The 15,578-nt window shown below is 48.3% G+C and overlaps 1 protein-coding gene across 1 annotated transcript; it reads left to right on the forward strand.

Annotated features, from left to right (window-relative positions):
• The first annotated feature begins 1,565 nt into the window (after nt 1–1,565).
• On the forward strand, nt 1,566–15,211 carry LOC122371005 (protein enabled-like). The gene is made up of 7 exons (XM_043347036.1): nt 1,566–1,724; nt 5,359–5,527; nt 8,328–8,483; nt 11,353–12,036; nt 12,327–12,500; nt 12,775–13,045; nt 13,819–15,211. Exons 1-7 carry the CDS (start codon nt 1,720–1,722, stop codon nt 13,845–13,847), a joined length of 1,488 nt encoding a protein of 495 aa, XP_043202971.1. The 5' UTR covers nt 1,566–1,719; the 3' UTR covers nt 13,848–15,211.
• Nucleotides 15,212–15,578: the final 367 nt, after the last annotated feature.

Below are 15,578 nucleotides of genomic sequence, written 5' to 3' on the forward strand. Positions count from 1 at the left end.
AAATTTGACCTCACTTGACCTGACCTTGACCTGACCTCGACCTGAAATTCATCCAGAGGTGGTCCATATCACTTATTGAGTGTGCCTATTGAATTCTATGAGTAAAATGACCCATAAAACATGTGTCGCACATGCCCTTTTCTATATTTTGTTTTTGGTGACCTGACCTGACCTGAACTGACCTTGACCTTGACCTCTGAATGATATTGTATGCAACGAATATTGTCTTGGTAGCCTAAGAACACGTTTTGGGCGATCAGTCTCAGTCCATGACTCCATTCTTCGGCAACTACGGTGCAAGGCCGATACTGTAGGAACTTGCAATTTGTACCCTTGACCTGACCTTGACCTTGACCTCAAACTTAAACTTAAGTAGGTACATGTTTTTAGTTGTTCGTGATGAGATCTTTCGATTGGCGTTTGAATTTTCCAAATCGGACCATTAGTTCGGGAGATAACAGGGGGGTAAAATTTACCCCCCGCCCCCCAGCCCCGCGCGTTCGGCTGGAGACCCCAGCCCCGCGCGGAATAGGGCTGTTCACGACGTCGGTTTATCCAGTTTAATAAACCGTAAACATGTTTATTTTTTGAAGGACCAATCAGCGTCGACCTGATCCTGACGTCACATCCCGTCAATGACGTCAGACCTCCGCCGTAAACCGTTTATGCGGTTGATGCCTCAGAGCATCAACATGGCGCGTAAACGCGTTTATGTGACAATGATGGCGATGTGCGGCAAACTCGTGAGGCGAGTTGTGAGTTAGGAACTTTGAATTCGGACAGTTCAGGGGCTGATGGGTGGGTAAATGAGTTTCAAAATAACCCTGCACGGGTCGCAGAGGACTGGAGTGGTAGGTTTTATTATTTTATTACTAGTTTATATATTACTATAATTAAGACCTATTTTGAGCAAAGTTCTCGGCTAACCAGCGTCTAGCGTCGTGGGTATTTTGTGATGAAAACTGTCCTTATTCTTGCAATATGTCATGATATGGGACATATTTCCATCAAATTATCTTTTCTTTGCACCTTTTACAGTATCATCGCAACTGCTTATTAGTTGTCGCTGTTTAAGTAAACACTTGTGTTTCGTAAACGTAAACACCATGTGACGTCACAGCCGGGAACGTGCCCCGAGGGCAGTTTATGTAAACCACATAAACCGACGTCGTGAACAGCCCTATGTTTCGCAAAATTATTTTACTATTAATTCTAGGGGCCAAAAAAGCATCATATGGACACACTATAACTCTGTTTGGAAGCCCCCTTATCTCATCTCAAGCCTTCAGAAATATGTCATTTGCTTTAACTTTTATCAGCCAATGTTACGTCATGAAACAAAAAAACTTTCGCCAAGTTATCATTCGAGAAGATATCAGAAGGTCGAAAATATTGATTTTTGAAAATTTACGGGCTTATTTTGCAAGTTTTGTCTGTAGTTACCTATATTTTATATTTCCCAGTCATTTTATCTCACCTGCCATTTACCAATTTCATGACGTCATTTTCCAACAATGAAACGTGACTGAATCTCAATTGATACTTCCTTGGCATGACCCCGGCGCTCAGAGACAGAGTTGATCGCGGATTTCGTGGGAAGTGGTGTGAATAATCCAGTGAATCATGGCTTAAGATATTGTTGAAGTAGTAATGAAAATGTTGGCTGGATAGACAAATTGTTATTTTCAGTGTTGACTGTGATTTTAGACAAACGCAACCATGAGGTAAGGGCAGTTCTTGGTTTCGATTTTGCTTGTCTCTGGGCGTTGTCCGGTTTTGCCGCATTGTCTTTGTCGTATTATTTAGCGAATTATTCAGCTTGTAACTAATTTTTTTTTGCTGGATGTATTTCAAACATCGATACAGATATGTCAGACATACTCTTGTCCCAAAAGTTCATTGTTATTCACGATTATGAATTCCAATATACAAAGAACCTGGTACCTACCTAACTTTGAAGAAAAAGATTTGCTTCAAGGTTGATTTTTCAAAAATTTGATTAGCATGATATGTGTGAACTACATCATGGCATTGTATTTACCATCCTTGTTTTCCCAATCTTTGTAAATTGTAATGGTGTGTGGAACTGGAGACCTGGAAGCATTGCTAGTAGGGGCCTCGGAATGCCTTTGAATGTGTGAAAGCGTGTTAATCTGTAGAGTAGATTTTATTCAGAATGTGAAAATAATCAGATAAGCATTATTGTTATATTTTTTAATGTTATTCGTCCTTGAGAAAGTGAATACAGCGAAACGTAGGGTAATTAATGTGTCTAATTTTTACTTGAAAACGATTTGAAGAGTATTGCTTTATGATCAGTGACGATTAAGAGCAACAATTAACAAAAGTTCTTTGCTGCATTTATACAGTCAAGCTACTCTGAGCTCATCTAACCTCTTGTTACAAAATATTGTTCCCATTGCTCCTCGTAGCTCCTCCAAGCTCATCTTGATTCACATCTTTCCTGTCTTTGCACCCTCTAAAAACTGGACAAGTTGACAAAATAAAAACCTAAAAAGAAAGGACATATCGTGCTAAGCTTAAAAAGTGAGATCACATATCAATACTTTGATACTTTTCCACAAAACATTGATAAGCTACACATAACCACCCATTGATTCAGGCAAGGTGAGGTTATGTTTGGTAAGTTTAGGTTAGGTTAGATTAGGTTTTGCAATTTCTGCTTTTAGTGTACCTGCTTTTTTAGGTGTAAATGATAGTGTAAACAATTTTCTAGGTTAATTTATGTTTTTTGACAGTATGGCCTGGTTTCTAATCATTTTTAAGCCTAGGGTGCAAATGGAGGATTTCACCGAACTGTTGCCATGGTTGCTATAAAATGGTTCTCCTTAAAGCTCATTCAACTTCCTCATTTTTTTTTTTTTTTTTACCTTGGGAGCAGACCCAGTGTGTACTGCTATATCAACTAACAGTCATTTGTCCATCATTAAAAACAAGGGAAAGGGTCTTTTCTTGTCACATTTTAAAACCTCCTGCCCATCAGACCTGTGCTGTTAGAAAAAAATCATTCTCACTGCTTCACCATGCTCTGCCAAGGCCTAAGCCCATCTCAATTTTTCATTAACCTTTTGCCACCACTGTTCTCCCTCATCCCAAATGAGTTGGTTTTGCAAAGGAGGCTAAAGAAGGCATAAATTGATATTGGTGCACAATGCACATCATACAAATATGAATCATGTGCATGACACTTGATGGGAGTATGAAGTGTTATTAGGGGGTTGAGAAGGCTGAGTATGTTTTTTACATCAAGGGTTAAGATTTTTACAATGTTTTTGTTTATATGAACAACTTGTCTCAAAATCAGCTTTGGTGCACCATTAATACTATGCTCTGTAGTCTGTAGCACACAAACTACTGATTTCCTTTCAGAAATTGTTCTGTGGCATCCCCAAAACAGCTCTTCTCATTGCTCTTCTTATATAATTTTAGAGAAGCGGCAGGGACATGCCCACTGTAGAATTAAGGCACCCTTGGCAGATTCTTCTGGTAAGGTAGAACCCTAAGGGAGATTTCTAATAAGGCTACTCTGCAGGTGTTAGCTGTTAGGCTAAGACCAATATTTTTTATGGCTTTTCCATGTTTTCCAGGCAACTCTTCTAAGTGTGGTTAATCCTTATCAAATGTGCAGGGCTTTGTTTTGATGAAAAGGGGCAAGCATGGCACTGCTATGTTTCTGTGCCTTGCAGGAGAAAGCGTTTGATTTATAGTTTCAAGTTTGCAAAAAATCCAAAATTGTAGAATTTACCTATGCCTTAATAATATATTTTTGGTAGGTACGACTTAACATCACAGTGAGTGAATGAGTACCTACTTAGATCCCTGAGCATGAGCAGCACTTGTCTATCACCACTTAATGATTTCAAGGTGGGATGGTCATTTTAATTACTGGCAACTTCTTATGTAGGCTTGAGCTTGAACGAGAAGGCTGGTTCATGTATTCCTGGCAATAGTTCATAAAATGTATGCAAGACTTTCTCATTGGTTTTGGTTTGTGTGCTGTCTTTTTAGGAACTGTGATGCTTCTGACTTCTCTCGTTTGAATTTGAGTTTGGTTTGAGTACCTACTGCTTTTTGTCTATCCCTCCAACAGGTCAGTTGTGCCCAGTTACAGGAGAGTGCTTGTTCCTCTTCTGCCCCTAGGCTACAGGGCAGCTGAGAGCGTAGTTCCTATTCTTCCTGAGGGCTGGTTGGGGACAGGCGGCATAGGGTATCCAACCCAGGTGCTCCTGAAATCCAAACTGAATCCCTAACAGGGTCGACCAACGAACTGCATTACTTTTTAATATATTTTTGTTTAGTGTTTGAATTTGGATTCTGACGATACCTCCAATTTATCATTTACCATTGCTATGTGAGCATTGTGATGTGTTTTGTCATTGATTTCATTCGGAGAATATAGTGGGCATCTTTTGCGATCGTAGTTCTTGACTGAGCCGAGCTATTGGTAGGGTAAACTGCTGGCTTCCTTTCAGTCCCAGCTGGACACAGGCCTTGTTTATTGTCGTGACGTAATGCGGCGGTGTGCGGACAGGAAAGTATTGTTTTCCCGTTAGCCGCGGAAGGCTATTTCCCCGCCAGTGCCGAGCGCAAGGTGCATGACATAGAAACGATCACTTAGCTACAACAGAATGTGCCTTAGCTAGGCTGTTTCCATATGTCATTACTATGTCTTCTTTTTATTGCTAAGTCAACGCACATGGCTATCGGCTCTAGACAATGTCATTGCAGTGATCATGATCATATCGTCCCAGGAGAGCGCATTCAAGGTGCCCAGACTGAACCAACAGTTTCGGTGACTTCCTGTACCTTGCGACGGGTAGCCGGGTCACGCGAGCTCGGCTCCGTTTGTTTGGAGGGCCGCTCTGTTTATGTGCGTGCTTTCGCTGACACGGCCCCGAAACGCGGCCTCCTCGGCCGCAGCCCGATCTGGGCCCACGCCGTCTGACCCATTGCCACACAGAGCTGTCACATACCATCACATACCCAGTACCCACCAATCACCATACTGCCATTCCCACTCTGCGTACCATACTATGTTGATAATGCGGCCCGTACTCCATCGCTATATCAATGAACATGATACCTCCACCAGATCAGCGTCATTTTCTTGTTGTTTTTTTTTAACCACTTTTCATCTATCTCCATGTCGCCATTGTTCCATTGAATGGGGATGTGATATCACTGAATCTCTGACGATTACAATGTAACAATATAACGTCACATCTCGTTTCAATGCAACGATATGACATCTTCCGGTGTAACATGAGTAATCTAGCTTTACAAATCTGACGGCGTAACATCACAAACTCTGACGCCGTTGTGACGTCACCGTTTCAGCAACGAGTTGAGCCTGACGTCGGGTCGGGCGAACGTGATGGTGTACGATGACGTCAACAAGAAGTGGGTGCCGGCGGGCACGACCAACGGCTTTGCTAAGGTGCACATCTACCACCACGTGGTCAACAACACGTACCGCGTGGTGGGCCGCAAACTGCAGGATCAGGAGGTGAGCTGGTGGATGGTGCGGGGTGGACCCCTGGGAGGGAGAGCACGGGTTTGTGGGGAATGTTTTCTGGCTGGTATGAGTGTGGATGAATGGCAGTGCTATCTGCTTTTTATCCAATAATTGATATTGAGAAATGAGATCTCGTCAATCGTGGATAGCTCTATGAAGGTTCAATACTATTGTAATTCAGAGACGGAGAGGCGATGGGCTGCACTAGTTTGAAATGAAGATTACGAGTGGGTCTTGGAAAGGGGGTCGCTACCTATGTTATGGATGGAACGAAACGAGGTAAAACAGGGAGCCATAGATTCGACACTTTTGTTACGGGGGTGATGGGTAGGGGGTATGACGTTGACGTGAGGGTAGAGGCAGATAAACCAAGACGAGAGGGAGGCAGGGATGGGGGGGGGGCGACTGGTCGATACACGAGGCACTGGAACCAGCGGGTGAGGGAAGAGCCAGGAGATCAATGTACCGGCGAAATGTCACGGTCAAGGTAAAGACAGACTCATGAAAGAGCAGTTACGTCATGTTATGTTTCATTCCTCACCAGCTTAGACGGATCCCCGGAGAGCTTGTACATAATGGAACGAGCCCGACGCTGTCTGGTCGGGCCGCCTGAGAGGTTTATGACTTCCCAATATCTCACTGAGTTTATTTGCTTTCCGTGTGTGGAACGAATGGCTGGCTAGGGAGGGTCGGGTCTGGGCGGGCCGGTGAGATGGCTAGGCTGGATCGAAGGTCCGGTGCCCCGCGTGCGGCGATCATCCGGGGTGTGTTTTTCTCGGTCAAATCAATCCCGGTTTTAGGCTGTCTGATCGTTCGCCGGTCTGCGGGGTGAGTCTTAACCCGCGCGGGGCTGGGGTCTCCAGCCGAACGCGCGGGGCTGGGGGGGGGGGGTAAATTTTACCCCCCCCCCCTGTTATCTCCCGAACTAACGGTCCGATTTGGAAAATTCAAACGCCAATCGAAAGCTCTCATCACGAACTACTAAAAACATGTACTTAATTTAAAGTTTGAGGTCAAAATTAAAGTTTCAGGTCAGGTCAAGGGTACAAATTGCAAGTTTCTACAGTATCGGCCTTGCACCGTAGTTGCCGAAGAATGGAGTCATGGACTGAGACTGATCGCCCAAAACGTGTTCTTAGGCTACCAAGACAATATTCGTTGCATACAATATCATTCAGAGGTCAAGGTCAGGGTCAGGTCAGGTCAGGTCAGGTCACCAAAAAACAAAATATAGAAAAGGGCATGTGCGACACATGTTTTATGGGTCATTTTACTCATAGAATTCAATAGGCACACTCAATAAGTGATATGGACCACCTCTGGATGAATTTCAGGTCGAGGTCAGGTCAAGGTCAGGTCAAGTGAGGTCAAATTTTGAAGTTGGTTGTTAAGGCCTAAAAAGGTGTCTATCTGATGCAGTTTTTCACGGCGAATCGAATGGTGCTATTTTTGTTTCCGTACGAGGTCTAGAAGTTCCAAAAAAGTCATTTTTCCAAAAAAAAATTGTGTGTCGTGACGTCATAAAACTTTGAATAACTCCCACATTTTTGAACCGATTCTTCTAAAATTTGGTATGTAGTTGCACATAGACCACTTCTCTGACATATATTCCGGTTTTTTCGATAGACTCAACATTTTGGATTTTATAATGATTTTCCCAAAAAAGTCAGTTTTTTGAAAAAAAATTTAGGCCAAAATCCAAAATTTTCAAAAAACCGAGATAGCCATTTGATAGACAAAGTAAAATTACGTATAACCTTTTTTGTTACGTCTTGATTCCTTTAAAAATGAGGATGTTAGCGGCGTTTGAACTTTTGCCGTTTTTGAGGCGAAAATGACGAACATGACGTCACTAAAACGTCAATTTCTCAAAAATTTTCCGACGGATTTCGCTCAAATTTTCAGAGAACGTGTCAAATTGATGTAAGAAAAGGTACTGAAAGTTTGGCGGCGCTGCGCGCCGCCGTTTTTGAGATATCGCAAAAATTCGCGAGGGGGGGGGGGGGTAAAATTTACCCCCCCCCCAGCCCCGCGCGGGTTAAGCATGGTAGCAATTCCACTCTGTCTCTTCGTGTGTTCTGTTGTCTTTTGCCGGGTCGTGTTGTGTTTGCTGGTGACGCTCACTGTTGTGACAAGCCGTGCAGTGTTTTCTTTGGTTTCATGTGAGACCTGCCGCCGGACCTACCGCGACAACTGTGCGATGACAGGCCCTCAGCTGGTCAGTGTCGTACTGTGCTGTGACGTTGTGTCGTATTGTGCGGCGGTGGTGTGCCGTGTGCCATCAAATTGTTGGAGATGTGTTATCTTATTGCCATAATGTTCTTCGTATATATGCCGAAATTACGGTCTATGTTGTCTATGACGGTGCTTATGGATTATTTCATAGGCAGTACATTTTGTGCTATTATTGTGACGTGCCAGTGTGCCGGGACAGTGAGCTGTATCGTGGGACACTACTGGTTTGTTATGTGCTATGGATCCTGTGTGGTATTAATATAGCTGCAATGACGCTATAATGCATCAATGCGTCGTTGCGTGCCGAGAGCCATTAGACTCACCTTGTCATGACCTATCTCATTTAGACGGAACGTAATTAATTACACGTGCTACGTCCATTCTGATACTATGCCATATCTCTATTTCTACGAACCCTGATTGTACGTCATGTTGTTGTATCACGCCTCACCTCTTCAAATAACACATTTACGTCGCAATCTGCCCCACTCAGCTGTGCGCACTTCCACATAAGTCGATACGTCATCTCGTTATCACCGCTTTCTTCCTTCCGCAGGTGGTCATCAACTGTGCCATCCTGAAGGGGCTCAAGTACAACCAGGCTACGCCCACGTTCCACCAGTGGCGTGACAACAAGCGGGTCTACGGGCTCAGCTTCTCCTCCGTGGACGATGCCAACAGTTTCGCCAACACGATGCTCAGAGCCATAGATGTGAGTAGTGGCCGGTGGGGATAGTGTATGGAGCGGTGCCGGAAATGATACTGATAAGCACGTGTCGTGACTGTGGCAGCTCGGGAATATCGCTAGTTTTTCTTTTATAGTATTTTGTCAAGCACAATCTTAGGAATGTGATATTGCTAGTGGTCATGGGCGCACTCCGCAAATGTAAAGGAAAACACGGGAATGCCACAGCTACCGTAAATGCCGGGACAAGAAACTGGCGGGGGGGGGGGGCCGATTCGGCCCCCCCCCCTGAGATCTCGAGAACGAAGCAAGATAGCGACAAGCGGTAAACGGCATCGGATACGCACGGCCAAGATCTACAATTTTTACTAAGGTCATTTTCAGGTCAGGTCAAAGATGACGTCACAGGGGTCGAAAAAGTCAAAATGGCGGCACTAGATATGGAGAGAGTTTTTCTCGAATAACTTTCGAATTAGTCAAGATAGGAACAAACTAAGGGCATCATCGTGATCCTCTCGTCAATCCGCATCGAATGATATATATGTTGACCTCGAAAGGTCAAGGTCAAAAGTTGACCTCAGGTCACGTGACCTCGAGGTCATCATGTATATCATTCGATGCGTCTTGACGAGCTGAACACAATGAGACCATCCACGCGTCTGTATCTTGTTCCTGTACGGAGTTATTGGCCAAAAACCTTTGGTGACCTTTGATGACGTCACATGACCTCACAGCTGCCCAACAGCAAAACAGACCTCAAGGTAGTGAAGGTTGATCGTATATGAAGTCATGTATGGTATATGGGGCCATTCCGACCCGTTTTAGTGGTAAAAACAGGGAGTTGATTTTTCCCCCATTGACTTATAATGGGGAGGTCGCGAAATTGACCTGACCTTAGGTCACCGATATCAAAATTCCGAGATATACAAATTGCACATACTGGTACCCTAACTAAACCCTGAAGAGAAGAAATTGATCGGTCAAAAACTCTAGCTCTGGCGTGATTGCAAACTTTTCTGAGGTAGCGTCACCAAACCGCCTCTGGTGACCTGACCTGAGGTCAGATCAACTCAAAATTTTCAGACATGTTGCGTAGAAGCCTTTTAGGAAAAGTCAGAAAATTTGAGCTTCCTAGCTCAACGCGTTTGGGAGATATAACCAAAAAACCTCAGGGGGGGCTCCTGAGGCCCCCCCCCCGCCAGGAATAGGGTTAAAGAGCGCCGGGCCTTCAGTAGAGCGGCGAGGTGACAATTGCCCCTACATCATGTGGTTTACTGGCGCATATCTCGAAAAGTAGCAGGGAAAAGCAGCAAAGCACCTATATGGAACAAAAGATGAGCAATCAGAGGCTAGTATGAAATGTTCATTTTTAGCCGCTCGAAATAACGTTTTTATAAAAGTCTAATTAAAAAATTGGATATGATTTTAAATTACGTCTTGCAGCTGCTTGCAAACAGCTAGCTTATCTTGCAGAAAAGCGATGCAATATGTCAGAATGATGTTGGCACAGTGAACAACAGTGCCCTGAACTAGTCTGACAGGAAATTTCGTTCAAAACGACGATTGGTCAACTAATAAATTACCACTAAAGTTCATCATTAAAATCGGTAAATGTGGTGGCCTATAGAGAGTCTAAATTGTCTTGTGTTTGGTGACAACTGACGACCTCAATTTTGACCTTAGGGCAAAACTAGCATCGGAATCGTATTCTTCGATCAATTTGGGATTAAATGATACCTATTTTGTTCATATTGCGGACAGTCAGTTTGGGGGAATTTCTAGCGCTTTTTCAGGCTGCCGGCCTACAGTGCCATAGTAGCTCCCCTTGTACCCTCGCCGGTGGTATGTTCTCGAATGTTGCCCTGGCCGGACGCCCGTGCACGCTCTCTGGCGGGCCGCCCCTGAGTCACGGCGCCGCTCTCCATACTTGGGCTATCGGCCGGCAGGACCGACGGCCTTGGCGGAAGGCTAGGAACCGGTCGGAGGGATTATCGGGAAAATCGCCCATGTCTGCACTCCGTGAATGAACGGTGGATGCTAATTACGTCGGCCGATAGGTATTTGTTGGCTGTTGGTGCTCCTTTTTTATTGGAGTTGTGAGATAATGCTCAGTCGATATATCACACCAGACAAAATTGGTCTTGAAGACTTTTTCAATCCTCTTTTGAAAACCTTTCGAACGAAAGTTTTCGATGAAGCCTCCCGGAGACCAGTTCAATTGGCGTTTATCGGGCGTCTAACAAGGACTTGCTAGGCTGTTGAAATAATTTATTATGCATAAGACATGTTACATGTATAAGCAATATCTTCAACACTTCATCACAACGCGTAAGAAAAAAGCACATTATTCGTCAACTTTCATTTTCATCAGACTCGCTGCTTTGCTTTGGTCGTATGGTGTGCGCACTGCGTACGCGGTAGGTTCATATCTCCAGCTGATATTGGGTCGTAAATTCCTGTGACGGTTCAATTGGAAGCTGGCGGGACAAAAAGCGAAGTGCCCTATCGCAGAGGTTATTGCGGCTTTGTTTGTATGGTAGCGGCACATTGTTCGCAGTTTGACCCAAATGGGTTTGCCATGACGAAGGCTTTGGTCTCGGCCGGTTTTTGCGTTGGTGTAGTTCTTTGCATTTCTTGCAGATGCTCGGCAGATGAAATAGGCCGAACTTCTATCATAGTCGACTAATGCTGATATCATGTCACATGGTCACTATTGTTTCTCGTGCCTGTGTTCCCAAGTTAACCGTGGTTGTGTGGCTGTCAGTGTAAAGCGTGCATGGAGACGCCCGTGCAGATGAATGAGTTTACTTTGTTCCGCATTCCTGGAGCCTCGCGCCGCGTGACCGAGGCCGCCCGTGTTTCACGCTCCCGTCTGTGTGTCTGTCTGTGTCGGCAGAACCTGACTGAGAGCGCCCAGATGACGGCCCGCTCGCAGCAGCCCACGTACGGCCACGCGCACACGCTGCCGCACAAGCCGTCCAGCAGTCCGGCCCTGTACCAGGAGGCCGGCCAGCAGGACCCGGCAGCCGCCTACCGCAGCCTGTCGCGGCCGCGCGCCCAGGAGCCGCCGCCGTCGCACATTCAGCTGGAGCGGCGACATTCGGAGCAGCAGCAGCAGCCGCCGCCGCAGCAGTACCAGCAGTACCAGCAGCCGCAGTATCAGCAGCCGCAGTACCAGCCGCCGCCCCAGCAGCAGGCGCCGCCGCAGCCGCAGCTGCCGCCCCAGGCGCCGCCGCAGCCGCCGGCGGCGCCGCCCGTGCCGCAGCACGCCGCCTCCCCACCGGGCCACCACCGCACCTCGTCGGCACCCCAGCCCGCCAGCCAGCCGCTGTCGGCTGCTCCGCCGGCGCCGCCCCCGCCACCGCCGCCACCGCCCGCGGGCGGAGCGCCGCCGCCGCCGCCACCTCCACCGCCCCCGCCGCCGCCGCCGCCCCCGCCAGCCTTCCAGGCGGCGCATCCTCCGGAGCCCGCGGCCAGCCCTCAGCGGCCGGTGAGCTCCTCGGAGCCGCCGCCCAGTGGCCTGGGAGGGCTGGGCGGACTCGCCGCCGCCATACAGAACACCAAGCTGAAGAAAACAGTGGTGAGTTTCCCACCGCCGCCGGCGACACTCAGTCTGTAGGTGCACCCAGGTGGCAAAACATGTCATGTTCGTGGGTTTTCGTGAGGAAAGTACGACTAAAAAGGGAAACGGAATGTCAGCAATGTAGGCCACTGGGCGCCATTCGCGTCTGTATCGCTGTCTGCTGCGTTCTATTACCCTGCACTCGGACAATAACGAAAGACATTGCTGTTTGTGATACTAAGCTTACCTCGCTGCACCACTGCACTTATCGAACTTCTAACTGATCGTGCTCCTCTCCGCTCCCCCAGGTGAACAACTCAGACACATCCTCGTGCTCGTCGTCGGGTAGCAGCACGTACGGCACTATCGGGCGTGCCGCGGGCGGCCCGGTGATGTCCATGATGGACGAGATGGCGGCCACGCTGGCGCGCAGGAAGGCGAAGATGACGGCGGCGCCCTCCGAGGACACGGCTGGCGGACAGGTGAGATAACAAAGCATAACTGAAGGAAAGGAATGTGAGGGATGACTCATATTACTTTTCATAGTCATTCGTCTATGTAATAGCAAATTTATGTGACAAGAATTATATTTATTAACCCGGTAGGTGCGCTGTTAATGTCAACAATGGTTACTTCTCGAGGATGAATTTCCTTCTGTCCAACCACTCACAGTTTGCTGATCGCTCGGATAACGCACCTCCACCCAGCTTTCTCCTGAAGAGTTAGGGCCGATCTGACACCCGTATCTGCCCGCAGGAGGAGGGCGGCCCGCCGCGCTGGGAGCGTAGTCACTCGACCAGTGGCGGCTCGGTGGTGCGGCCCACCAACGGCGGTGGCGCCGAGAGCCCCCGGCCCGCCCGCAAGAGGCTCGGCTCGCACGACGAGAGTCGCCTCAACGGCCTGTCCCCGGCCGACCAGCCGGCGGCGGCCGGAGGCGCAAACGCGGCTGACCTGGATGCCCTCAAACAGGACATCCTCAAAGAGATGAGACGCGAAATGACGGCCATGAAGAATGATATTCTGGACGGTGAGTGCACGGAACGTTTTTTTTTTCTTGGGTGGGGGAGAGCTGAGGAAGTGGGAGCTACATAATATTCTATGTGGTGATACGCTAGGTATTTGGGGACTCCTGTAAGCCTTTTGTATCGCAAGTGGGATAAGCAGGCAGCTGGTTCTCGTTTCTGTTAATTGGTCGGTCATTAATCATACAAGGTGGCGAGTCGTTCAGTTTGTAATATCCCCAGGTTTTTGAAGAACTGATCTGTATCTATCCTTTTCTGGAAAGCGCGGATAACCGCCACGCCACGTCTCTAAAACCGTTATTTGAGGCTTATATTCGCCACAGAACCCCCTCCTACCGACTTGTTTCGCTCCGTCGCTTCTGATATGCAGATATTATTCATGGTAGGGTGCTGGAGATATCATTGTCATTGTGATTGCGTTTGCGATTGCTTCGCTTCTTTACTCATGGGAAACAACGTCGTCTGTCTTTGTCCCTTGCATTATGGTACCTGAACCCACGGGTCCAGTTTCTAGCAGATCTGGCTGTTTTCGTAAGGAATTCGGTTCTCTCCGGAGTCAACACAGGGCTGGATATGAAATACCGATGTTCTAGCTCTACAGCAGGACTGCCTTGCATGCTTTTGTTTCGTGGAAAAGTGGCTACCATCGCCCTACCGATACTCGCTTATCAGATGGTAGTGGTAGCGGCTGGTTCCGACGCGAGTCAGCCATTTCTGGTCTGTGCCCGTGCCGTCAGTCGTAGCGTGATTGTCTGACCGCTTTTGGCGCGTGTTTCAGCCATCAAGATGGAGCTAAATCGACGGTAGTTGCCAGGCGCCCTGGAGATTCGACAAGACACATCACACACATATACGTGAGAGCCAACGATTGGAGGTGACCAGAGATTACAACATGTGATAGAGACAGCAGTGTTGACAATCGGCTGAGGGACATGCCAGAGCGACGCTGCTACTCGGCCGAACGACCCGTGCGACAGACAGACTGGTGTCGCATTGTCGCGCGGTGCAGTGGGCGACACAGACTGTCGCGCAGTGGACTGAGCGATGGACTGTCGCGCGGTGAAGTGACGCGCGGCACTGTCGCGCGCTCAGCTGACTACTAGGGCGAGTGATTGGGCCGGCGACGCGAGCTAACCTGTGGAGGAGACAGGGCGGGCTGCGGAGAAGGATAGAGGGCGCTGGTCGACGGGCTGGACCAGCCACAGGCGTGGTGGCGGTGTCGCCAGTCCGTGTGGAGGACATGTAACCCGCGTCGGCGACGGCAGAGAGACGGCGGACCGGCGCGCGACTGGACGCGGCCACGGCGGATGCGTCTGAAACCAAAGAGACTGAGGAAGACGATGGAAAGTGTTACCGTGCGGGCGCCCCACGCGCGGGGAGGAGCCGAGCTTGTGTGTGGCCGCTGGCCGGGCCGGGTCGGCCACAGTGCGGGCCCCAGATGCGCCGAGCGGCCGCCCGCGCCGGCTCACGGCGGTTTGTGTATACGGCGAGGCATTGTACGACTGCGTGTCGGCTTGGATGTGTACAGAGACCTGGCCGACGCCGCGGCGCGACGGTGAACAGGGTGACAGATTGGAGCGTGGCCGAAAAACGAAACAGTCATCTCCGATTATTATTTATGATAGAATCTGCGGTCCAAGCCTAACTGGAGTATTCCCAATGATTTATGTTTTTAGTTTTCTACGTTTTATTATTATTGATGCTGATGATGACGGAGGTATATATGCAGATAGTATGACGCGTTTGATGTGAATTACTAGCTAGCTTGTGACAATATAGCTAGAGGCCCTGTGAGCTCGAGGGCCGGGCGGAAGGCGCCCGGCTCGGCAGTCGTCGCAGTAACCTGCTTTTATACGGTCGGTGCGAATGGCGCGATCACGCGAGCGGAGTGCTTGTGTACAGTTTGGTATACAGACTCGATGTAATCGTGCAATCAGTGTTGCGTGCCATGGCGGTGTCTGTGCGCGCGGCGCCGGGCACCAGACGCGTGACGTCACCGACGCAGACCGCCCCAGGCATGCCATGACCCCGCCGGACGGCGCAGACAGACAGACGCTGCGGCGCTCCCCGCCGACGGCCGGAGGACTGCCGCCGAGCCGATTGCGGCGGCCGCTTTCGTAGTACGACTGTACATTTTACACTTCAATATACCGATCCGTATTGGAGGATAAGTGTGTGACGGTGGGAGTGCGGAGAGATCTAGTGAAGGCGACTAGCTAGGAAAGATGCGCTAACCGACGATACCGTACTAAAGCAAGTTCATCTGCAAGAAGTGATGGTGAAATGAAAACTGAGACGATTCCGGTCATGAAAGGATAGTGTAGTTTTGGGACGTTACCGTCATATGATCAAGCGCAGAAACAGCAAATAAGTTTGAGGCAAGATATCTATTTATCTTTTAATACGTACACGGTACAATGGTATTCACACAATGCGTGACTTTTCAGTCGCGGTATTGGTCGCGGTCAACCTCAATACAAATGAATGAAAAAAAAATCCTTCATTATCTTCAATTTGGAGGAATGTGGTAGCAATATG

Source organism: Amphibalanus amphitrite, unplaced genomic scaffold (assembly GCF_019059575.1).
Source record: "Amphibalanus amphitrite isolate SeventyFive unplaced genomic scaffold, NRLGWU_Aamphi_draft 001194F_arrow, whole genome shotgun sequence".
Taxonomy (NCBI): Eukaryota; Metazoa; Arthropoda; class Thecostraca; order Balanomorpha; family Balanidae; genus Amphibalanus; species Amphibalanus amphitrite.